General features: G+C 44.2%; 1 protein-coding gene across 9 annotated transcripts in view; it reads left to right on the forward strand.

Annotated features, from left to right (window-relative positions):
• RFFL (ring finger and FYVE like domain containing E3 ubiquitin protein ligase) overlaps window positions 1–24804 on the forward strand; it is a 74627-nt gene that overhangs the window by 18332 nt on the left and 31491 nt on the right. The window contains exon 1 of one of the 9 annotated variants that reach the window (XM_055401137.2): window positions 2799–2938. The exons of 4 other annotated variants lie outside the window; for them this stretch is intronic. Coding sequence is in view for 1 of the 5 variants with exons in the window: in XM_088828681.1 (XP_088684807.1) it covers window positions 6970–7045 (76 nt within the window). In the remaining 4 variants the exon portion in view is untranslated. Of the gene's footprint in view, window positions 1–2798; window positions 2939–6544; window positions 7046–16444; window positions 16647–20833; window positions 21195–24804 lie in introns of those variants that run through there. 4 more of the 9 variants (XM_088828681.1, XM_055401129.2, XM_055401156.2 and 1 more) reach the window with 4 other exon arrangements.

Below are 24804 nucleotides of genomic sequence, written 5' to 3' on the forward strand. Positions count from 1 at the left end.
CAGTCTTTCCCACCTTCAGGGTCTTGTCTCATGAGTTGGCTCTTCCGTCAGGTGGCCAAAGTGTAGAGCTTCAGTGTCCGTCCTTCCAATGAATATTCAGAGTTGATTTCCTTCAGGATGGACTGGTTGGATCTCCTTGCAGTCCAAGGGACTCTCAAGAGTCTTCTCCAACACCACAGTTCAAAAGCATCAATTCTTCGGTGATCAGCCGAGGAATATTTGATTATACGCTTATTGTAAAGAAAGAATTCAAACATTGATAAAGCTAAAATGCCTCCTTGATCTGTTCCCATTTCAGTTCCCTACTGTATCTTTTTGTACATATTTGGTAACTTTCTATGGATTTGGAAGAGTACAGAATCCTAAGAAATGAGTATTTTAATTTCTTTTGACACCTGCTTGTTTAAAATGTTAAGATCTATCAGAAAAAAAAAAACCCAAAGGTGGGCTATGAATGACATTACATATTTCTGTTCACGTAAAACAATGGGTGTGATGTTTGTAGAGAGAGTGTGTGTATATGTACACACAAATGCATGCATACACACATGCATATATTAAATATCTCTTACGACTACATATCAAAAGTAAACCTATAGAGCCTTGGGTGCTGAATTACTTGTTTGAGTTTTATTTTTATTTATATATATACTATTTTTGCTCTGAGTTTTAAGATAGTATATTGAAAGAACTTAAGCACAAAACCACGATTATCTTGCTTATTTCTCACACAGTCTCATATTCTTATTTTTTTAAGATTTTTTTTTAATTGAACCATTTTTTTAAAAGTCTTTATTGAATTAGTTACAGTATTGCTTCTGTTTTAGGTTTTGTTTCCTTGACCACGAAGCATGTGGGAATCTTCACTCCTTGACCAGGGATTGAACCCATGCCCTCTGCACTGGATGACCAGTGAGGTCCCCCAGTCTCACATTCTTAGAGTTTCCATTTAACCATAAAATCTCAAGTACCTGAAGCCATTAGTTCAAATGTAGCGTCTTTTTAAAGCTCTCCATCTGTAATCCTCAGCCTTTCCTGATTAAAAGAGGGAATGCGGATGGAGTGCGGTTATATTTGGGGGGAACTGTTCAGAACTGTGCAGAATCCCACACAGGGAAGGGTAATCTGAGACAGCCCTTCTCACCTGCTGAGCAGCGCTTATCTTAGCAGAATTAGGAAGTTCCCATGCTTCTGTTTCTCCTCACATCATTTACATTTATTTCCTGGGCACAGAACCATCTGGACTTTCTCTTCCTCATTTAAAGTTTACTAATATAGAATGAGTCAGAAGCTTCTAACAATACTCCGTCTTTGTTTCCGTATTTGTCTCCACTCTGTGTACCTTAAGAGCTGCTCCATCTTAGGATGTTTGTGACTTATCGTCAAGGACAGAAATATGTTTTAAAGCGTGGTCTGTGAGATAATGACTGTCCACCGCTGTAAAGATGCTTCTGTCATTGGAAAGACTAATTAACACATACTGTAGGAAAACTTCTTTAAACACAGCTATTTTCTGAAAAAAAGGAAAACACTGAGGGGGAGGAAATAAAGGAGGGAATGTTTTATAAAACCTTCTGAAAGCCCAGCTTGGTTATCCTGCTGGAATAATGTAATTAAGGGACATTGAGTTGGATAAGTATCTTTTTTTTTTTTAAACTAGCTCTGTGAAAAGGAATTGAATTAAATAACATAGTTTTTGAAACCCTAATTCTGACAATCTACGTGTGCATTTTAATGAATCCTAACATTTACCAAAGGACAGGCTGGATTGGCAGCTACATCCAGAGTCTGTTGCCTTGAGAGACCTACCTGACGGATGAACAAAGCTAGGTGTGGTGGCCTGAGAGTCCATGCTGAGGAAAAACTGATGACCGTGGGAAATTTGGAGCAGGGAACAGAAGGATCTGATGTGAACTCTAGTTTCTTTCTTGTCAAGTGAACACACAGGGGAAGCAAGGACTTCATCTTTTGTTTTCTTTGTCTAGCACCACTGCCAGTTCTAGCCTGTCAGGGCAAACTCAGTAATAATAGCTGTTGATGAGCCAGTTGTTCTAGAATCAAATTTTTTTTAAATAAGCTGGCCAATAAATGAGACTTGCCATAAATTTAAGGATTCTTTTTTCTTTTAGAAGTAAGTGTTAATGTGATTTTCACAGCCTCCTATGGTTCCTTAAACATCTAGTAGGTGTGACGGTGGATAATTTAGCTTTAGCATAGAGAATATGTGGCAGCTGATTAAACAACGATAACAACAACCACCCTCCCATGTATCTGTGTTAATAAGAGAACATGAGTTGTCTCCGGAAACAGAGGTCAAAGGAGGCCTGGTGGGAAAGGAGCAGTGAGCGTGGTCAGAACTGACAAAATTCACTCTAATAATATGTTTGCTAGCCCTGACTGGGCATGTTCCCTCAGTCCTCTGACCCAGATGCTCCAATTTGTAAATGTGAAGTGACTTCCTTATCAGCTTCTTGGGGTAATGGGCAGAATTTCAGTAATCTTGCTGTCCTGAGCCCCCAGGCTGTTTTCAGATGAAATTTCAGAAGGTGACTGACCACAGGAGCTTCCCTGATGATCCGCAGCCTGGGAGTAGGTCCACCTGCCTCCTAATAACCAGCTTTCAATTTAAAAAAAGAATCAGGGGGGCACCTCTTCTTTTCTGGGTTGCAGTTGATTGTGGTTGGCTCAGGCTGAGTTGTTTGGGAAATAGAGTCTTGCCTGGCATGAGTCAGCACTGCCCTGGGTAAACCGCCTGCTCTGTTGCAATCTTGCTTACCAAAGATACGTCCCCAGGCAGCACCATTCACTGCCTGAAAGCCACTGCTGTTGGCTCCCGAGATGATCTCATCTCAGCGGGGCTCCAAAGACCTCAGCAGCGGCAGGAACCGGAGGCAGCTGGCTGTCTGCCCTGGCCATGTTTTGAAATAGGCAAAATCAGGTAACCCCAGACTATTTTCTCTTGAGTGTCATGAGCTAGATCGAGCTGTAACAGAAACTGGAGTGAGCCTTAGTCTTCAGAAGTGAGTCAACGCCAGATCGATTTGGTTGTCTGAAAGTCAGTCCTTGAGCTCTTCGGAGGGGACGTGAGGGGAAAAGTTTCATTTTGTTTGGGATGTGGTTTTGGACCTAATAAGACCGTTTTTTATATAGCCTCAGAGAAATAAAAAATGTTAGGTTTACAGCTTTATCTGTCTTTTGCTCTTGTATTCTCTGTTCTTTCTGTGTCTTGTAAGAAATAGTTTAGTCACAATAGCCCATTGTTAGAGAGGGGCAGACACATTTGCTTTTCTGCTCACTGACTGTGACTACTGAATTGTAGGGAACACGATCTTAGCAGTCCGTTTCCGATGTGCTATGAAGAACTTCCACTCTTCCCTCACTCTGTTCAGATTGTTGCCCTGTTTCCTTCCTGTTCTTCACCTCTAAACTTCATAGAGCTTCAGCCTCGTCACTGGGCAGTAATCCATCCACCCCTTCAAGTTTGCCCCTGCTCCTTGCAGTTATCCCTGTAGGGTCTGTGTTCTCTTTTGCTTCAGGCCTTTGCACAAGCAAGCCATCTCTGAGACACCCTGACTCAGCATAACCCGGCCAACTGGCTCTAGCCTGGAAATCACTTCTGGGAAGTCTCCTCTTACTTACCAAGACTGGATGAGTGCTCGGGAGAACCCTGTGTTTCCCTCCATCACAGGATATGTTTGAGAAGCAGCACCAATTTTATTAGAATTATATCCAATGTGCTTGGCACAGGTCCAGTTCTCAGGAAGGGGAGCTTGATCATGAACCTATACTGAACTTCCTCCTCAGCTCTGATCCTGTTAGCAGCTGTTACTTTGACTTCTATCCCCATCACCCTGTTTCTGTTTTCCTGAAGATTGCAAGGAAACTCCTAATTTCAAGACCCAGTGTCCTGGTCCTGATTTAGCCTCCATCTCACTTAATCTCTGCCTACCACTTGGCACTACTGAACCGTTCTTTTCATCCCGCCCCCAGCAACCCTCTTCCTGTGGCTTTGAGGCCACTTTGTCTCTCTGAGTCTCCAGAGCATCCTTCCATTTTCTTTTGGTTAGTCCATAAATGTCGAGATGCTCCAGAGCTTTGTCTTGGGTTTCTTTTCCCTCTTCTCCCGCCTGCTTCCTCTAAAGACCTCAGAAAGGTCCGTGGATTCAACTGTCAGTCCTCAGTGTGCCTCACCAGCCCAGCAGTGTCTCCCAAACTTCAGCTCCTTACTTCCAACTTGACAAGTCTTTTAAAAAATTTTTACTTAGTTTTAATTGGAGGATAACTGCTTTACAATACTGTGTTGGTTTCTGCCATGTGTCAGCGTGAATCAGCCACAGGCATACGTGTGTCCCCTCCCTTGTGAACCTCCCTCCCGTCTCCCGCCCCACCCCGTCTCACCAGGTTGTCACAGAGTGCTGGATGTGAGCACCCTGTGTCATATAGCAAATTTCCACCTGCTGTCTAATTTTGCATTCATAGGTTTCAATGCTATTCTCTCAGTTCGCCCTACCCTCTCCTTCCCTTCTTGTGTCCACAAATCTGTTCTCTATGTCTGCATCTCCATTGCTGCCCTGCAAATAGGTTCATCAGTACCATCTTTCTAGATTGCACATAAATGCGTTAATGTACGATATTTGTTTTTCAGACTTATTTCATTCTGTGTAACAGGCTCTAGGCTCATCCACCTTATGAGTTACTGAGTCAAGTGCGTTCCTTTTTATGACTAAGTAATACCAGCTTGACAAATCTTGACAGGCTCTGTCCAGCTGGGTTGTTCAGAGCTACCAGAGTCATTCAAAAGCCATTTTAAATTCAACACGTACAGAATAAGTCATTTTCTCCCCTCCCCAGTACCTGTTGCCTGCTTGTGTTGCTGTGTGTTTGAAGTCTGTTGGTTATATGCACCAGGTCTTCCTCTTGCATTCTTCTTATGCCTCGCATCTCTAAATATGCTAAGTCTCTGGTTGCCCAGCCCTTTCGATTATATCAGAGTGCTGTTCGACATGTGTCTTTTCTTCGTTCCCACTGTACTGCTCTCATTTATCAAAGGTCAAAGACTAGATATTTTGTTTAACCAGCCCTGAAGCTTAAACTTTTGCGTGTGAACACTTTTAGGCCGGGCCTGCTCTCTGCCAGGGTCATAGATACTCCCCGGTCTTACACGATGAAGGTGTCACATTTTGCATCCTCTGCCTCTAGGACTTTGCTTTTGTAGCTTCTGACTCAGAGCCTTATCCAGCCTTAGGTGCTTTTGTCCTGTCACCCTGCATCTTCCTCTGCTCCAGGACTTCTCATTTCTTGTTGCCAAAGTTGTGTTGCTGCTGCTGCTAAGTCGTGTCAGTCGTGTCCGACTCTGTGCGACCCCATAGATGGCAGCCCACAAGGCTCCCCGGTCCCTGGGATTCTCCAGGCAAGAACACTGGAGTGCATTGCCATTTCCTTCTCCAATGCATGAAAGTAAAAAGTGAAAGTGAAGTTGCTCAGTCGTGTCTGATTCTTTGAGATCCCATGGACTGCAGCGCACCAGGCTCCTCCGTCCCTGGCATTTTCCAGGCAAGAGTACTGGAGTGGGGTGCCATTGCCTTCTCTGAAAGTTGTGTTACTAAAGACCAAATCTAATCTTTTTATTCTTAGGATGTCAGAGTGCCGTTGGTTCCATTTCCTACTTAGCTGGAGAGATTAAATCCTTTACAGTTTGACCCTACCCTACCTGTTACTCTTGCTTGTTTTATTTTTAATTTTTAAATTATATTTACTTTTCCTTTTTTTTACTTTTTGGCTGTACTGTGTAGCATGTGGGATCTTAGTTCCCCAACCAGGGATTGAACCAATACCCTCTGCATTAGAAGGCAGAGTCTTAACCACTGGACCACCAGGGAAGTCTCAACTCTTACTTGTTTTATCTTTCTCCCTCTCCTTTTCCTGGCCATTTCTCCTTTCTCCAACCTCACTGACCTTTTAATTTTTCAAGTCCCTGATTATACCACATCCTTTTAGGATACTGCCTTTTCCTGGGGGGCTGTCCCTCCTTCTCTGACAGGCAAAGTTCATCATCCCCTAGGAGACCTAATTCATATGTTACACCTTCCCTGACTTCCTCCGGTAGAGTTCTTCCTTATTTGAACTTCTGCAGCAAAGCCTGTCTCTTCTGCTGGCTTGCTGAATTCCTTCACTGAACCTGGTCCTTGACTTAAAGCTCAGCACCATCAGACAGTGGCTGAAGTGGATCCCCAAGGTCAAACCACTAGCCTAAACATCTTTATTAGACTTGGCAGTATTAGAAAATCTATAAGCTCTCTAGTTAGAAACCGTGGTTTGGTTCCTGTTTAATGAACTTGAGCCCATAGTGCCTGTTCTGTATATGTCACCTGGAACCCTCAGGTAACCATCCAAAGTTAATTTGAAGATTGATCGGACTTCCTGAAACCTAGTTCTAGGTCATCACCTAAGTAGTATAGTACCTTACAGAATTATTCCCTTGTGTCATTTTGTTTGATACCTATAAGACCCTGTGTTGGGTAGGCTTTTTTATGCCTATTTTATCGGTGATTGTAAAGCTACTTCTGACATTGAAGCATACATTCAGGTAAGACTCAGAGGGAAAACATGTTTTTACACTGCTGTAAGCACCTTGCTTTTCTCTTTGTAGTTAAATATACCTTGTTGGGTTCTATAGAAAAGGTGGTTGTTGTTTAGTTGCTAAGTCGTGTCCATATATGTGACTCCAGGGACTGTAGCCTGCCAGGCCCCTCTGTCCTTGGGATTTCCCAGGCAAGAATACTGGAGTATTCCAGTATTTCCTTCTCCAGGGATCTTCCTGACCTAGGGATCGAACCTATCTCCTGCATTGGCAGGTGTATTCTTTACCACTGCACTACCAGGAAAGCCCGGACAGAAAAGGTACCTTTGCTCAATAGGTGAGTGCTAAAGGTCTTATCTTTTTGTAAGGTCACTTTATCTTCAGGGTGAATGGAGGAGGTACCTAGAGCCTGCTTGGCTTTGAAGAGGCCTGGACCGTGGTCGGAGACCTTGTTCGAAAGGAATGGTATGTCCACTCCAGCCTCTCAAGCTTTTCTGTTGTGCTTCAAATATCTTGAATTTATTAAAACCTACTCAGTAATGGAGTGTCAGACCAGGTTGAGGAGTGAAGGGGGTCATCACAAAATGGGATAAGCTAAGTGTTAAGAACAGAAGGAGTTTCACACTAATTCCTGTAAATGATTATGTTTATTCACAACTTTTGGGGGACAACATGCCATATGTGGGACTGTGGAATTTGGTTATAAAAAGAGGAACCATCAGGGGCTGGGACATAACCTCTGGTCTATACTGGCATGCGGGATCCAATTTTGGTCCTCCCATACTTAAGAGAGGAATAAAAATAATTAAAAAGTTTTAAAAAAAGTCCTTACTGTTATATGTTTTAAAAAAAGATTTTAGCCTAGAGAAGCAAGAGCTGAGGGGTGGCTGATTACCATCTTCCAGTACAAGAATAGTTTTTGCCAGGAGGATTTTGATTAATTGGTCTTCCTGTACTTCAAAGATTTCAGAGGAAATGGGCTTCAATTGAAGGAGGAGTGATTTTAATGAATATCAGAAAGAGTTTCTTGATCATCAAAGTTGGGAAACCTTTGAATGACTACTGAAAGAGCATTGAATTTCTGACTGTCAATTATCCATGACTGTGTAACAGAGTGTCGTAAAACTTTTGGTGGCTTTAAATGACATTTTGTTTGTGATTCAGAGGAGAAGGACGTGTGTGTGTTAGTAATTCAGAGGAGAAGGACGTACTGCTTTGCCCCATTGGTGTTGATTAGATTGGAGGATCCAGGATGACTTCACTCATGTGTCTGGGCCTTGGTGCTGTTGGCTGGGACATTTTGGTTGTCCTCCGTGAGGTCCCCTTCTCTCATGGCCTCTCATCATTCATTAATCCAGACTGGTCAGCTTTTACACGTGGTGTTTGACTTCCCAGGGGGTCTCAGTGCAGCTCAGGACCTCTTTAGGTCTAGGCCTGTGTTTCATACAGACACTTAGGCCCCATTTTTTTGGTCAAAGTAAGTCACGCATGTAGCCCGCATCCAAGGGGAGGGGACGTGGGCGCCACCTCTTACAGGGTAGAGTGTCAAAATCACTGCAGAAGGGCATGCAGCATGCTTGGGATTATTGTGGTCAGTTTTGGAAACAGTTGACCACACTGACCTTAGAGATTTTAAGTGTGATAATTATATCAATATATATTGATTGAGTAGGTAGTTTGGGTGTATACTTTACAAACTGGGCTGCATATCAGAGTCATCTGGGAGATTTTTATAAGCACAGTCTCTGTAGGTATCACACATGTGACTCAGTGTCTCCTGCGGGTGTTCACACATTCTGTGTCCTTTCTCTCAGGTAACTGTCAGTAAAATGAGGCTGGGGTGAGGGGCGGGAACAAGACAGATGGAGCAGGTATAGTGTATGAAGCAGAATGGCGGGTGGGCACTTCCCTGATGGTCCAGTGGCTAAGACGTTGGCTCCCAGTGCAGGAGCCCTGATTTGACCCCTGGTCTGGGAACTAGAGCCCACATGCTGCAACTGAAGATCCCACACGCCACAATTAAGACTTAGTGCAGCCACATAAATAGGGAAATGAAGAAGAAGCATGGCAGGTGCCTTAAAATAGGCCTGCTGGTGTCCTCGTGCTTCTAGGACTTGGCTGATGACGCCTTTGCCTGGCAGCCTCCACCTTCCAGGCTGGAGCCTGTGAGTTACATCTCACTGAGTCAGCAGATCACTAGAGGAGTGTTTCTTGATGCCTCGCTTATGTTTTCTCAAAGTTCCTTTTCCTTCATAGCAATTCCTAGTTTATAATGAAATATTTGTGTGATTATTTGACTGGTGTATAATAGATAAAAGCAGGTCTGCTTTGCTTCCCAGTATCTTAACATAGTGCCTGTCTCATAAAAGGTACTCAGTAACTATTTGTTGAATGAATAAGTGGTTGATTGAAAACGTGAATGAATGAAGTGAGATTTGAATTTGGTTTTTGTGGTTGACTAGAATTTTGGACAGGTGTAGCAAACGATTGGGAAATTCACATTCCTGAAGCAGAAATTGTGGGTTTTGTTACCCATATAATTTCAGAAGATTGGAGGAACTTGTTTGGGGAAAGATGAAGGGTTTGGTTTTGAGTGTCTTTGGTGTGCTGGATTTGAGGTCTGGATGTCGAGCAGGCATTTGGAAACTGCTAACACCGAAGGGTGAGATTGAGTCCAAATACTTAGATTTGGAGTTGTCTGACTAAGATGGAGGAATCTGGTCACCAAATACTGAGCTTCCACTGGGTGCCAGACAACAACGTTGTTGGGAGGGTGAGCTGAAGCCTGTCTGATAAGGAGCCGACTTTGTGAAGAGCTCTAGAGGATGTTCCTGGCAGGAGAGGAGCCATAAGTAATACATGAAATTTTTTTTTTTTTTTTTGAAGGAGTCAAAAGGAGACCACCAAGGGTCTAGAGTGAGGTGAATGGGAGTGATGGTGGGTAAAGAGGGTGGGTGTGTGTGTCTGACTTTTTGCAGCTCCATGTAGCCTGCCAGGCTCCTCTGTCCATGGGATTCTCCAGGCAAGAATACTGGAGTGGGCTGCCATTTCCTTTTCCAGGGAATCTTTCCGAACCAGGGATCGAACCCGGGTCTCCCACACTAGAGGCAGACTGTACAGTTTGAGCCACCAGGGAAGCCCTGATGGAGGTGGACGGCATGAGGTAAAGCGGGAGAGGCAGGCAGGGCCCAGATCACCTGGGACCTCTGTAGGCCATATAGAGAGTCTAGGCTTTACACGAGGGCACGGTGGCTTTCAAGCAGGAGAGTATCAGTATTTTATATATTATTTATTTTTCCAGAATATATATTTTAAAAGAGAAGTTTACCCTGACTACTGTGTGGAAATTAGAGTGGCAAAGAGGGCGCCAGGGTGGCGCAGTGGTTAAGAATTGGTCTGCCAATGCAGGGGACGAAGGAACTAACTTCCTACACACCAATGGGCAACTAAGCCCCCGTGTGGTGACTGAGACTTGATGCAGCCAAAAATAAATGAATAAATAAATTTAAAAAAACCAAACAAGAAGAAGGGGTCAGCGAGGAGGAGTTTGCTCTAGTCCTTAAGAAAGATAATGACATGTAAGACAGGGTATGGCCATGGACACAGGCGGGATGTTTGCAGGATATATTTTAAAAGTAAATCCAATAGCATTCACTAGAGAAGGAAAGCAAGAACGGTTAGTGCAGAGCCCCAGGGGACATTTAGGGGACAAAAAGAGGAGGGAGGAAAATGGGTCTTCAAAGGAGAGCCACACTATTGTGTTTTCAGTGGGAACCAAAGGGAAGAAGAAGGTAGGTCATTGGTATCTGGGAGGTTGTCGAGGTTCGATGTAGGAAAAAGCCACGCATTTAGTCATCACAAGATCATTGATGACCTTGGAGAAAGGGCTTTTAGCAGAGAGGAGCAGAGCTCATGAACAACTGTGTGATGTGGGAGTGAAGTGGAGCACCGTCTGTTCTGGGGGAGCGGGGGGAAGCTGGGGATTGAAGAGGAAGAGAGACTGAACTGAGAGCTCACTTTGTGCAAACGTGTGTGTGGAGAGAAGTATGTGTGTAGAGGCAGGTTTTCTAAAACCTGTGATGGACCAGTATTTACTGAGCATGTACTCTGTCATTCACGGTGCTGGGAGCTACGAAGTCTATTCTGTTTACCTTTGTCTCAAAGCAGTTTCCATAGAACTATGGTGATCTCCAAGATGAACTTCCAAATTGTTGGGACAGATATAACCTTCTAGAGCTAAGTTTTTCTATATTTTTATCTTACCCTTTAAAATTTCTTTTTAGTATTATGCTTTAGATAGAGCACAGTTTATTTGTGTAGTGTTGTTGATCAGTTGCTAAGTTATGTCTGACTCTTTGTGACCCCATGGACTGCACCGTCTCCCGGAGTTTGCTCAAGCTCATGTCCATTGAGTCGGTGATGCCATCCAACCATCTCATTCTGCCACCCCCCTTCTCTTCCTGCCTTCAGTCTTTCCCAACATCAGGGAAAGATGTTTTCCCAACTCTTTTCCAAAGAATTGGCTCTTTGTATCAGGTGGCCAGAGTATTGGAGCTTCAGTTTCAGCATCAGTCCTTCCAATGAATATTCAGGACTGATTTCCTTTAGGATTGACTGGTTTGATCTCCTTGTAGTCCAAGGGACTCTCAAGAGTCTTCTCCAGCCCCACAATTCGAAAGCATCAATTCTTCAGTGCTCAGCCTTCTTTATGGTCCAACTATCACATGTTTACATGGCTACTAGAGGAACCATAGCTTTGACTATACATACCTTTGTCAGCAAAGTGATGTCTTTGCTTTTTAATACGTTCTCTACATTTGTCATAGCTTTTCTTCCAAGTAACAGGAGTCTTTTGATTTCATAGCAGCAGTAACCATCCGCAGCGATTTTGGAGCCCAAGAAAATAAAGTCTGTCACTGCTTCCACTTTTATCTGCCATGAAGTGGTGGGACCAGAAGATCTTAGTTTTTTTGAAAATTGAGTTTCAAGCCAACTTTTTCACTCTCCTCTTTTCACCCTCATCAAGAAACTGTTTAGTTCCTCTTCACTTTCTGCCATTAAAGTGGTGTCATCTGCATACTGAGGTTGTTGTTATTTTTTCTGGCAGTCTTAATTCCAGTCTGTGGTTTATCCAGCCTGGCATTTCCCATGATGTGCTCTGCATATAAGGTAAATAAACAGGGTGACCATATACATCATGATGTACTGCTTTCCCAGTTTGGAACCAGTCAGTTGTTCAATGTCCGCTTCCTAACTCTTGCTTCTTAACCTGCATACAGATTTCTTAGGAGACAGGTAAGGTGGTCTGGTATTCCCATTTCTTTAAGAATTTTCCACAGTTTGTTGTGATCCACACAAAGGCTTTACTGTAGTCTATGAGGCAGAAGTAGATGTTTTTCTGGAATTCCCTTGCTTTCTCTGCTGCTGCTGCTAAGTCACTTCAGTCGTGTCCGACTCTGTGTGACCCCATAGACGGAAGCCCACCAGGCTCCCCTGTCCCTGGAATTCTCCAGGCAAGAACACCGGAGTGGGTTGCCATTCCCTTCTCCAGTGTGTGAAAGTGAAAAGTGAAAGTGAAGTCGCTCAGTCATGTCGGACCCTTAGCGACCCACGGACTGCAGCCTACCAGGCTCCTCCATCCATGGGATTTTCTAGGCAATAGTACTGGAGTGGCTTGCCATTGCCTTCTCCTTGCTTTCTCTACAATCCAACAAATGTTGGCAATTTGATCTCTGGTTCCTTGGCCTTTTCTAAACTCAGCTTGTACATCTGAAAGTTCTTGGTTCATGTACCCCTGAAGCCTAGCTTGAAAGCTTTTGAGCATAACCTTACCAACACGTGAAATGAGTACACTTGAGTGGTAGTTTGAACATTCTTTGGCACTGCCCTTTTTTGGGATTGGGATGAAAACTGACCGTGTCCAGTCCTGTGGCCATTGCTGTTTTCCAAATTTGTTGACATATTGAGTGCAGCACTTTTATAGCATCATCTTTTAGGATTTTAAATAGCTCAGCTGGAATTCATCACTTCCAATAGCTTTGTACGTAGTAATACTTCCTAAGGCCCACTTGACTTCACATGTCAAGATGTCTGGCTCTAGGTGAATGACCACACCAGTGACCCAGACCCACACATCTGGGTCATTAAGAGCTTTTTTGTACAGTTCTTGTCTAATTTGCTGTTAAATATAGATATATTGGAGATGTGCTAATTTTTTTTTTTTTTTTTTAAATCAGTGGTCAAAAATGATGGATTCTACTGGTCTGGTGATTGAGATGGAAAGAAAAGAAAAGGTAGAGAGAAGAATGGGAAATTAACGTGCCAATTAGGCTACCCAGGGTTTTAAACCTCTTAAGAACCCTGTGAAGTTATTTCCTCTATTTTACAGACAGGAAACTGAGGTCTAGAGAAATTAACTTGCCCTAGATCACACAAGTTCAGTGATAGAACTGGAATTTGAAACTGGATCTGTTTTACTTGAAAGCCTTATCACTTCACTTATTCTCCCTGCTCTTTTTCTGCTTACTGCTTTTTCATATTTTTCCATTTAATGCTGACAGTGATTCTACAAGGAACAGATTAAAATAACTATTCTGCAGTTTGGGGAATCTGAGGCTTCGGATGAACTCCTGACCCCAGCGTTCTCCACTGAACCACCATTGCCTCTCCAGTGGATGGGACCCAGCTGAATTGTTTTGGTGAAGTAGGAGATTTCTGGTTATCTGACAAAGAGTGGAAGAGCGCACAGGGGTTGGAAGAGTCTTAGACAAAGGAGAAAAGAGTAATGGTTTCCATATTTTGAGCTCTTACTGTGTTGTTAAGGCTTTGGGTTCATTACCTCATTTAGGTCCTGCATTTTACAGATCTGAAAGATGACGTTTAGGGAAGCTAAGCACCTCAGCTGAGGTCGCACGGGAAGACTGAGTTCTGTCTGACTCCAGGTCCCATGTCCTAAATCCTGCATGGCTCTGCTCTTCAGAGAGATGCTGTGAGACATCAACTAGAGATGAATAAAGATTTCCAAGCCCAAGGATGGCTTGGTCCCAGTTGTATGAATTTGTTGGAAACCCAGTAAAGTCTTCTGACTTTTCTGTAACATTTGGTAGCTCAGGTGTGGAGAGATTGAGGAAAGGAGGGGGAAGAAAGGGGTAGAATAAGAATTCAGTAAATTGGAAGAGGGCCTCAGAATACGGGAATGGCAGATCAAAATGGATCTAAGAAACGTCGTGTTTGAAGTTCATTTTTATGACAAATATTTATTGTGGTTCTGTTTGATGCACAGCATTTTGGGATGTCACGCAAAAGAATGCAGAGATAGATAAGATCGGATAAGATAGGCTCTGTGACCTGTAGAAGGTTAGAGAGGGAGATGGATGAAGTGTTTCACCACAGTGTGTGATGGGAGGGTGAGAGAGAGGTGGAAGGCAAGGAGAGGTGTGGGAACGTATTGTCTAGATTGGCTCATTGTAGATTGGAGGTGGCATCATGTAGGACTGGCCTCCTGAGTTCCATCTAGATCTCAGGAAGCCGTCTGAGGGTGTTGGTTGTTATAATTTAGGTCTGGTTCTTCTAAATGGATTTTGTTTTGTACCTGGAAATGATCAGGATTTTGGAGACGGGACTGTGTTCAGGCTTGAGTGACTGAACTAGAGTGGTGGTGGTGGTTTTGTTGCTAAGTTGTGTCCGACTGTTATGACCCCATGGACTGTAGCCTGCCAGGCTCCTCAGTCCATGGGATTCTCCAGGCAAGAATACTGGAGTGGGTTGCCATTTCCTTCTCCAGGGGATCTTTCCCACCCAGGAATCGAACCCGGGTCTCCTGTGTTTCAGGCAGGTTCTTTACCGATTGAGCTTTGAGGAAATGTGGAATGCCAGTTTTTGTTTTAGAGTGGATTCCTTTCCTGTTGACGGGATCCTGGATTTGTCTGGGACATTGCTGTTCAGTATCAAGAGATCTGAAACGTGATGTTTAATAATAGCAGGCTTGCTATCATGAGCATAATGTGACAGGGATAGTTGGTAGGAGAGAGAACACGGTTAGAAAAAAGCTGAGATTCTTGATGGCGCACTGTATGCTAGGTAGCACCCCAAATGCTTTGCCTGAAGGAGGACATTTAACTCTCCCAATGATCCTCCTGCAAAGAAGACACAGTTATCTTCAGTTTACAGATGAAACCAAGGTTCTGTTCAAACTGGTAAGAGGCTGAACTGAGATTGGAACCAAGTCCCTCTTACTCCAAAAACTCATACCCCTGCTGTTGTTCAGTCGCTAAGTTGTGTCTGACTCTTTGCTACTCCATAGCCTGCAGCACACCAGGCTTCCCTGTCCTTCACTGTCTCCTGGAGTTTGCTCAAATTCATGTCCATTGAGTCGGTGATGCCATCTAACCCATACCCGTAACTGCTGCTATATGCTGTTTCCATTAAGCTTCTGAAAGAACCTTGTCCCACTGCAGAGAGGATGGTGTGTTACCTTATTGCAGTATTTCTCTGCGTTGGGTGATTCTGAGTCAATGTGGCCCCTTCTATTTTTTTCTAGGTTCCTTTGTTGACCACACTTTGATGTGACCACATTCTTGGTTTAAATATATGAATGCCATCATCCAAGCCTTTCTGCCCTCCTTTCTTCTTTGCTTTTGGTTTGGAAGACATTACATCTCTTTGGAGGGGCTTCAGGTATCTACACACATTGATTTTGTGATGATTTTATTATCTTAATTTTATGGGTTTAACTATGGGATTCCTTGAACTCCAGTCCCCGCTCCTGTCCCTTCTCTACTGGGTTTAAGTTCAAATTCTGAGTCTGATTTTGGAATACTCAGTTTGGCTCCAATCCAGCTGTCCAGCTGAGCCCCGGTGCTCTGGATCATTTAGCTATTATTATTACTACCATCTCTCCCTTCATGGCTACTTATGTCTCTAATCAAATCTAGTTACTCACCAAAACTATATGTCCTTGATTTCTTACTTGCGTGCCCTTGTTTCTCTTGTGTTTTCAGCTTGAAATGTCATTCTTCCTATGAAGCCTTGTCTTATCTCTCCCTGGGAGTAATCATTTCCTCCTCTGAGCCTCACAGTGGAGGATTCTTTTATGTCTTCTTTGTGGCACAGCACACTTTATGCCGTATATTTCAGTTGTTTGTGTACATGCCTTTCTCTCTTCTGCTAGACCGTAACATCCTTGAGCAGGTCTATCTGGTTTACCGTTGTTTCTCTAGACTCTAGTTCTGTTCCCTGCACATGGTAGGCAGTGGATATCTGTTGCAACGATAAATGGATAAGCAGAATTTCAGATTTAAGAAAAAAGCTCACTGGTGTAGCTTTTTTCTCTCTTGCTTGCTTCTCTTCTTCCTTTGCTTTCCTTCTTTCTTTGCACTGACTCACTGAACTTCTGTTCACCACTCCCTTTTCTTACCCAGATTTGCCTCATTCTTTCCCCATTAGCAGTCACTGTGTGGGAGGGAGTACCACATGTTGTTGGTCAGTTTTCTCCATCCATTGTGGCTCCAGATTCTCTCCAGGAATCCTATGACCAACATGGGAACCAAGTGCTGATTACATTCCGATCTTAATGAAAAGACCATGTGTAAAGAAGAGTCCTCAAGGTTTGTTAATATATGGTTTTCAAGTGGGAAACTTTCTGATATCCATTTCAAAGGAACGGTATAAAAATATCCTTGGGTGCTCAGGAGGGTAGATCAAGGTGTATATTCACACTGCGGGATATGGGATGTTAGAGGCATCTTGTTGACCAAGGGAATAATGCAGGAAGCCATGGTATCTTCTTCTGTTATTGATGAATCCCTGCATTTTTTCCACAGCTGGAAGAGACATTAGAGATGAATGCAGTGCGATTGTCCTCTTTTCCAGATGGAAAAGCAGACGCAAAGAAGCTAAATGACTCGTCCATAAAAACTGGGGTATTTGTTGTCCAGCGTTTATTCCCGACACTGAATGTGGCTTGGGGGAATCACAGGCTCTTTGAAAACAGTGGAAGTTTGGCTTGAAGTGGAGGCTCCGGGTCTCTGAAACTGAAGGCTTCTGCAGTGCTGAAAAGCAGACTGAGGTTGGTAGCAGGTTGGATCAGGGACCGAGTTCACCAGAAGGGTCCTGTTAACTGTTGTGGTCGCTCAGCGAGGTTCCCTTCTGAGAATCAGCTCACTGGGTACTGGCCGACAGAGAGCTGCTCCTTAGATATCTGAAAAGAAGCCAGCGTTTAGTAATGAAAACATCTCCAAGTTTTCTTGTTCTTTTTCCCAGCCCTCACATCCTAAGTTTCGTTCCAGGCTTAATTTTCTTATCTCAGCACTATTTGTGTTAAGTTTTTATTGTTTACTCCAAGTCAGATATCAGTATGAAGAAGCCTGGGAAATCCAGGAAGTGTCTGAGAGGTTGATGATGGGTATTGGGTGCTTTTTAGGTGTATCTTTCACCCAACTCCTAGAACTGTGTATTCTGTTGTCACTGAAATGCTGTCCAGTGAACCAGTGGTTTGGCAGATATGAAAGGTTACCCATTTGTGGCTAGGGAGCAGCCCTGTAAAGCGATCAGACGGCCCAGAACAGGAAGTCAAGTGCAAACAGGATGTGCTTGTCTTTACTGTGACTTATATGCCTGCATTTAGAAACTTGGTGTGGTTAATAAGTCAAGATTTGAGCTTGGCTGAAGAAGCCTCTGTTTCTGCTTTGAAAAGGAGCTACGGCAACAAGACCTATACTGCCCGTGCCTTAATAGAGGTGCAGATCTTTTTTCCTGGGGATCAGGTCACTCTTCCTGGCACATGGTGGTTCTTCCTAGCTTACACCATATTGCATCTGTGTTTTACAAAATGAAACCCCTGAATTGACTGCTAATCTGTTACTTTTGATAGATGTGAGATTCACGCTGTATTTGGTTATTTATTTTTTGATAACAATAGGCAATTTTAGCCTCTAAGTCACTTTTTAAATTACAGGTTCCTTTTATTGAGTTCCAGGATTTCTAAATCTCCCTTTGAGTGTTTCCTGAGTTAGATAGTTTACAAATAACCCCAGGGTCTTTTTAGTCTTTCAAAATTTCCTTGAGTGTGGAGGCTGGATCTAATTGTAACTGCTGAACTGTTTTACACCTCAGCAAGTTTCTGTAATAATTTGATTGGGGATCACTCAGCTGGTATACAGTCTTCGGAACTCCTGTTTTCTGACTCTCCATTCCTCATTGCTTCCCACTGTGAAATCTGCTTTATTATGTCTTTCTTGGGGTCTTTGTGGATTATTAAAAAATACTTGAGTTATTTTAGAACAGCACCATTCTGGTGAACTAATGAGTTCAGGGCAGGTAAAGCTTTGGGTAATATTATTTTGTGTAACCTATATCCTTTCCACATTGCAAAGAAGACTGTCCTGCTACTTTGTATTGATAATTCCAGGAGCAGATGGATAAAAGTAGCAGCACATCCCAACATCCATGAAAACAGCATCTCTTCCTGGTATCAGGATGGATGTCTGTTCTCTTGAATCTGTCAAGGAGTGGTGACCATGAGGGAGTTTGCACTGTGTTGTGGGATATATAGGCAAAGAGTGAAACCTGAAGGCCGGGTAAGCACAGGTTTTCTTCACAAGGAGACAGTATGGAGTGAATACAAGGTTTCCTTTGTGGTCTCAGGTGAACTAGAAATATCCATTTCTGCTTCTTGGGATAGATACTGGGCATTTCACATCCTGGAGTGAGCAGACATTTCAGAAAGTCGGCATAGTTTTCAGATGGAGATTATATACATCGAGCCACCCAAAGGTCCTCAGGTCAGAATTCGTCCTGCCTTTATCCCCGAATCCCATCTGACTTGAGTGCATTACCCAGTTACAGAGCACTGGGTGGGTGGGACCAGAAGTGTGTATCTTCCATTCCTCTCTGAATTTGACTGAGAGGTGTTGAGCAGCTAGGGGAGGAAAGTCTAAGCTGTCTCTGGGCTTTGGGGAAACTTGATAAATTCATTAGCAATGGGGTTGAATTGGAAGGAATGTAGCAGTATAGGGCTGCACTTTAGATGGTTTTCCAGGCGGCTCGGTGGTGAAGAATCTGCCACCAATACAAGGAGATGTGGTTTTGATCTCTGGGTCGGGAAGATCTCCTGGAGGAGGAAATGGCAACCCACTCCAGTATTCTTGCCCGGGAAATCCATGGGATTTCCCGGGACAGAGGAGCCTGATGGGCTACAGTCTATAGAGTCAGTGACTCTTTAGGCTGGCAGGTACTTCTGATAAACCACTTCTGACCATCTTGGAGACAGTTCTTCAGGGATTATAAATTAAGAGCTGGTGGGAGGGAACTGGAGTCATTTAGTTCTTAGAGGATCTTTGGAAGACTAGATTAAGCCCTATTAAAGGTATCAGAGTTTGTTTTTTGAAGTAGGGGATATAGCAGATAAATTGTCACAAGTAACCTTAGAAAGATTTTCTTTAAATTATTTTATTGAGCACTTATTATGTACTAGGGTCCAGTGTAAATGCTTGTTATTTTAGTCCTTTCAGTTACCATTTCAGTGAAGCAGGTTCTGTTGTTCTTGAGGAAATGAAGATTTGAAGAGAGTAAGTAACAAGGAATCTAGAGTCTTTGTTCTTTCCACACCAAGTACATTTGGTTCCATCAAGTACATCATTTTGATCCCAGACAGAATCCCTGTCTGGAAGCTCTGGCTTTCCCCAGGGCACAGGAGGCTACAATCCGTCTCAACTGGTCCCTCCCTCTGTGAATGTTTTTCAACTTGATTACCAGTGTGTCAGTCCCAGTATCTAGTGAAAGCAACTTCTTCAGTCAGAAGGTGCAGCACAGCTTCAGTTCAGTTCAGTTCAGTCACTCAGTCGTGTCCGACTCTCCGTGACCCCATGAATCACAGCACGCCAGGCCTCCCTGTCCATCACCAACTCCCGGAGTTCACTCAAACTCATGTTCACAGAGTTGGTGATGCCATCCAGCGATCTCATTCTCTGTCATCCCCTTCTCCTCCCGCCCCCAACCTTTCCCAGCATCAGAGTCTTTTCCAGTGAGTCAACTCGTCGCATGAGGTGGCCAAAGTATTGCAGTTTCAGCTTTAGCATCTTATCTGGTAAATCCTGTCCCCTGCACTGAGAGAACAAGGAGAAGCAGAGTCTTTTTTATCTTGATGGTCTTCATCATCAGTTTTGATGGAAAGAAGGAGCCTCAGTAATTAAACCACAGATCCGTTGATTCTGTTTTCAGTGTTGTCGAAGACTTCACTCTGCACTGCTTTCTTCCCTGATTGACTCACCCTTCGGGGCAGAATGCCTGGGCTGAAATTAAATGCGTAGGTTTCTCTGTCGCACTGTTCAGTCTGTCATCTCTCCTGAAAGCCGGGCGAAGAAGCAGCCATCTAATCGGTCAGACCCCAAGGGTGCTATTTTGGCACAGCTCCATTGGTTAGAATTACTTTCCCCTGAACTTCAGAGCAGATGCTGAGATCCCTCTGCAGATATGTGTCATCCACTAGTTGGAACCAGGGAGTTTCCAGGAACATTTATAACTTGTGGTTATTATGTATGTTTTTCAGTTGTTTACAACAGACAGTTACCACTTCAGAAAAAGAACTCACTTGTTATTGGTGGAAAGTGTAATCCCTCTCCTTCCCTTCTTGTCATTGTAACCCTTTCTCCCCCTTAGACCCTGTGCTGTTCTGGTTCTTACCTGCCTTTTGTCCTGTTTCCCTCCCACCTGGCTCAGGCTGTGCTCAGAGCGACGGGCAGAGGTTTGCTTGGACTGTGTCTGGTCAAAGTCTGTCTCGTTTCTTTTCTCTGTTATCTTCTCCATGTGTTGTTTTCATCTTTATGTGTATTCTTTGCCGATTCATTGCAGCACTGTTTCAAACCACAGCCTCCAGGAGGGCACTGATGCCTTCTGTGCCTTCGGATGCAGGGGAGGTATGGAAGTGAAGAACTTGTCCATCTTCCAGGCTCTTCCTTTCTGGTTTTTTAATGCTGTAGTAACTGCCAGTTGTAACATTTTTCTATTACTTTTCGGAGGTCAGTCTGTTCCCGTTCTTTTTTCTTTTTTTCAAGTAATCTTTAGCAGACGCCTAAATTATCTTCAGCATTTGTGAGGTAGGCACGTTATCATGAGAGCTTTCCTTAAAGGGACTGCTGTGGTTCTGTGGGTTGAAAACCCGTAATTTGCTCGTCACCCTGGAATTATGATGGTGGCATTTTCAGGAGCGAATGTTTGTCCCTTCCCCCCAAGTTTTGAAAGCTCTGATGCTATTATCATTAGTCAGACTTCAACAAATACCTGGTGATCACATTTGTCTGGCACTGAGGTTGGGAGTAAAGCTGTAAAGTGACTCGCTTTTGTTTCCTGTTTCACTTTCTGCTCCCTAACCACGGGAGACGAACACTCTAGAAAGAATCATACAAACCGTCAGCCGGGTGCTTCAATGCGGCACTGCCGCAACGCTCACCCTCTGAGAATGTACTCGCCGTGTTGCGTGGGGACCGTGCCTGGTTTTGTCCTTTTGGAATCACTAGCGGCTGGACAAGGGCTGAGCAGGTGAATGTGTGACAGTTGTCAGGAGGCGGTCAAGACTCTGTGAGAGCACAGACAGGGCCCGGAAGGTTCCCCTGAGGAAGTAAGTGCCACCGGAGGAGGCGGAGTGGGAGCAGGGCCACTGAAGCTGAGAGAGGAGCTGGGGGAGGTTCCTGAGGCTGCAGTAAGCTTGGCCTTTGGGGGACTGAAGGCATAGCAGGGTAGCTGGGCCCCATAGCACCAATGACTGATTTCCATTTATTCAGTGGTTACCAGTGAAAGCACTTCTTAAAAGGGACGCTAATAGAGCATTGGTTGTACTTGAGACAATTAAGTCAGAAAGCCCTCCATCCTCCACGGGAACAGCACAGGTGGGCAAGAGTAGAAACTGAAACACATTGCAAATGTCAAGGAAGAGCTTTATCTTCAGGAAGTGGATGTCTGTGTGACGCAGTGGTGGCCGAAGATGGTAGTGAGCAGGAAATGAAGATGACTTTCTGGACGTGTAAATTAAAATTCTGGCTTCCCAGGGAGGGTTTTTCTGTCTGCGGTGCCGCTCACAAGGCCCTCGAGTGTTGAAGGTTTCCTTGGTGCATAGGTACCCCTTTGGGCATCCCTGGAAGGGGGCAGGATTTGGTGTGATGGACTTCCCCCCACCGCCCCCTTGAAAGGCTGTCCATAATCTCCCGGTCGATCGTTAGCTGATGGTTCACCTCCCTCTCCCAGTGCACAGGCCCCTGAAGCCCGGTACTCAGGGTGGGGAATGTGGGTGGTGACAGCAGCCCCTCACCCCACTTTCCGTAGGACCACAAAGGACTCAAAAGAACCTGAACTTACATCTGGTTGCCCTCTATTGGTGTGACCCTGGTCCCTCTTGAGCCCAGTGTTCATTTACAAAGGTAACATTTCAGTTCTGATGTTTTTGGCTGCGTTATTGTATTAAATGAGATACTAGATGGAAATATAACAACTCAATTGGTTCATGTTAAGTATTCTATAGTCTTTTTACCTTTTCCTTAAAAAATTAAAATTTCTAGGATCATCTGAGAAGGGACTTCAGGACCCTCGAATCTGAATACTTCCCCCCAGTTTCCCCCTTGCCTGTGCCTCAAATGACAGCACAGGAGATTCTGTCTCCCACCTGAGCTTTGTCTTTTTTGCTGTGTGGTGCTGGCATGCAGGATCTTAGTTCCCCGACCAGGGATTGAACTTGTGTCTTCAGCAGTGAAAGTGCAGAGTCCTAACCACTGGACCACCAGGGAGTCGCCTCACCGGAAGCTTCAGTCATTTTGTATTGAAGTGTAATGGTGGGATTGGAGGAGAGGGGAGCCAGACCCAGGCTGCCTTGGAAGGACATCTCAGTGTGGATGCAGGCTCCGGAAGTGGTCTGGAGAGAGGCACACACTCGATCCCCATTAGTTCCATGCCTTATTCTAGTGTCTGCCATTCAGGGAATGGCTAATGCTGCCTTCCACCCATTATGCAAAACTGAAAGCCCAGTAAGGTCTGCTCCTTCCATGTGGAGCACCTACTCTTTGTCCAGCCCATGAGGTTCAGGCGAGTGTATTCATTGTAGTGACACTCGGAGAAGCAGCTTCCTCAAGCTCCTTCCTTTCCTCATTGCTAGGGTTTAAGGTCAGGTCTGACCGAGTCTGGGCTTCCCAGGTGGTCCAGTGGTAAAGAATCTGCCTGCTAATGTGGGAGATGCAGGAGACATGGGTTCGATCCCTGGGTCAGGAAGATCCCCCAGAGAAGGAAATGGCAACCCACTCCAGTATTCTTGCCTGGAAAAATCCCATAGACAGAGGAGCCTGGTGGGCTATGGCCCATGGGGTCACAAAGAGTTGAACACAACTGAGCATGCATGCACACACTGACTGAGACTAAAACAAAAGTAAAACATAGTTGGTAACTTTATTTTTTTCATATATGTACTTTTACTCTTCTATTTTCGAAAAATTCAGCCCGGAAGGAAAATTCTTATCTAGGAAATGCATTTTCCGTTACCCACATCTAAAGGACTGCTTTGGAGGATGGAAGACCCCTATTAGCTTTGGAAATGTTCTAGCCTTGAAGTCTCTCCTGATTACGTGCAGCCCGTACACCACCTCAGCAAAGTTGTTGCTCCTGTTCAGGTCTTGGAGTTCTAAAGTTGCATCGGATACTTGTCACCTCTGTGACGTAGGTATTCTGAGTTCTTCATTCTGAAATAAACATCTCAGAGATAGTTCCAGTACCACAGAGAACATGCTTCCTCATCCCATACCCAGCAAGGGAGACAGTCTGTAGTGTGGTTAACCCCGCAGGTTGCCTGCTTACAAGTGCCACAGTCACCCTATTTTATGCTCATTGTGTTGTCACCAGCATTTTAAATCTTCCCTTTCTGAGATAGACCCCGGTCAGGCAGTTTTCCTGGAAAATTCCACTTGCAATTCCAATATCCTGTTTTTTTTACATTAAATAGTTTTCAAGGGAGTTCGAGTTTCTTTCCACACTAACTTCTTTTCAAAAATTAGCAGCCTTCCAAGCTGAGAGATGATTTTAAACTTCAGGTGAGTTCTCCAGATAATGATTATGTCTTTGTTGTGTGGGTGATGTGATCAGCTGTGTCAGAGGCCCTGTCCAGCCTGGTCCCTTGGGCTGTGGGGAACTTGGACTTTGTGTGACCAGAGGGAGTGAGGGACATTGAGATTGCCAGCCAATAATCGCCATTGAACAGCCTGGCTGTTGCCATTTTAGACTTGTAATGATGTATAGTTTAGTGACCATTTATTTTGATTTGCTGTTTGTGGAGCATGTACTGTAGTTTGGGCACTTGGTTATTTCTCATCCCTGTAGTTACCAGTAAGGGGAGGTGTTACCCATCTCATACAGGTGAGAAAATGGACTCAGAAAACTTAAGGAGCTTGTCCAAGGCTAGCTACCTTTTTGTTGTTGTTTCTTTTTTAAGAAAAACTACTTATTTTTTGGTTGCACTGGGTCTTCATTGCTACACTCGGGCTTTCTCTGGTTCAGGTGGATTCTTATCCAGTGCATCCATCAGGGAAGTCCTGTTTCTTTTTTGCTTTTTAATTTCTTTGCCGCACCGTGCAGCATGTGGGATCTAAGTTCCTCGAGCAGGTATCGAACCCGTGCCCCCTGCAGTGGAAGTGTGGCGTCTTAACCACTGGACTGCCAGGGAAGACCCATGAAAGTGAAAGCTGCTCAGTTGTGTCCATCTCTTTGCGACCCCATGGACAGTCTGTGGAATTCTTTAGGCCAGAATATTGGAGTAGGTAGCTGTTCCCTTCTCCAGGGCATCTTCTCAATCCAGGGATAGAACCCACGTCTCCTGCATTGTGGGCGGATTCTTTACCAGCTGAGCTACCTTTGTTTTTGATAAAGGATTTTGTTGTAGTCACCTTATATCACTATAAATATTGGCAAAATGCTTTGGGCCCTAAGGAGAGATAACTAGTCCTTGTCTCTCAGGCTGTATTGATAAAGTATGGATTATTTCTCCATGTGTTCATTTGGCAAGTTATCTGGGGGCCTGCTATAAAGTAGCCCTGTGCTAGCTGACGTGGATAGGAGCGTGAAGACAGATGAGGTTCCTGCCTTTGGAGTTTACAATGTAAACAGACAGATGTAGTTACAGATCACGATCATTCTCCTGAAGGAAACTGAAAGGGCACCGAGCAAGTGGGTGGCTGAGGATGCCTCAGTGAGGACGC

The sequence above is a fragment of the Moschus berezovskii genome, chromosome 20, assembly GCF_049115385.1.
Source record: "Moschus berezovskii isolate FMDL1 chromosome 20, NW_MosBer_1.0, whole genome shotgun sequence".
Taxonomy (NCBI): Eukaryota; Metazoa; Chordata; class Mammalia; order Artiodactyla; family Moschidae; genus Moschus; species Moschus berezovskii.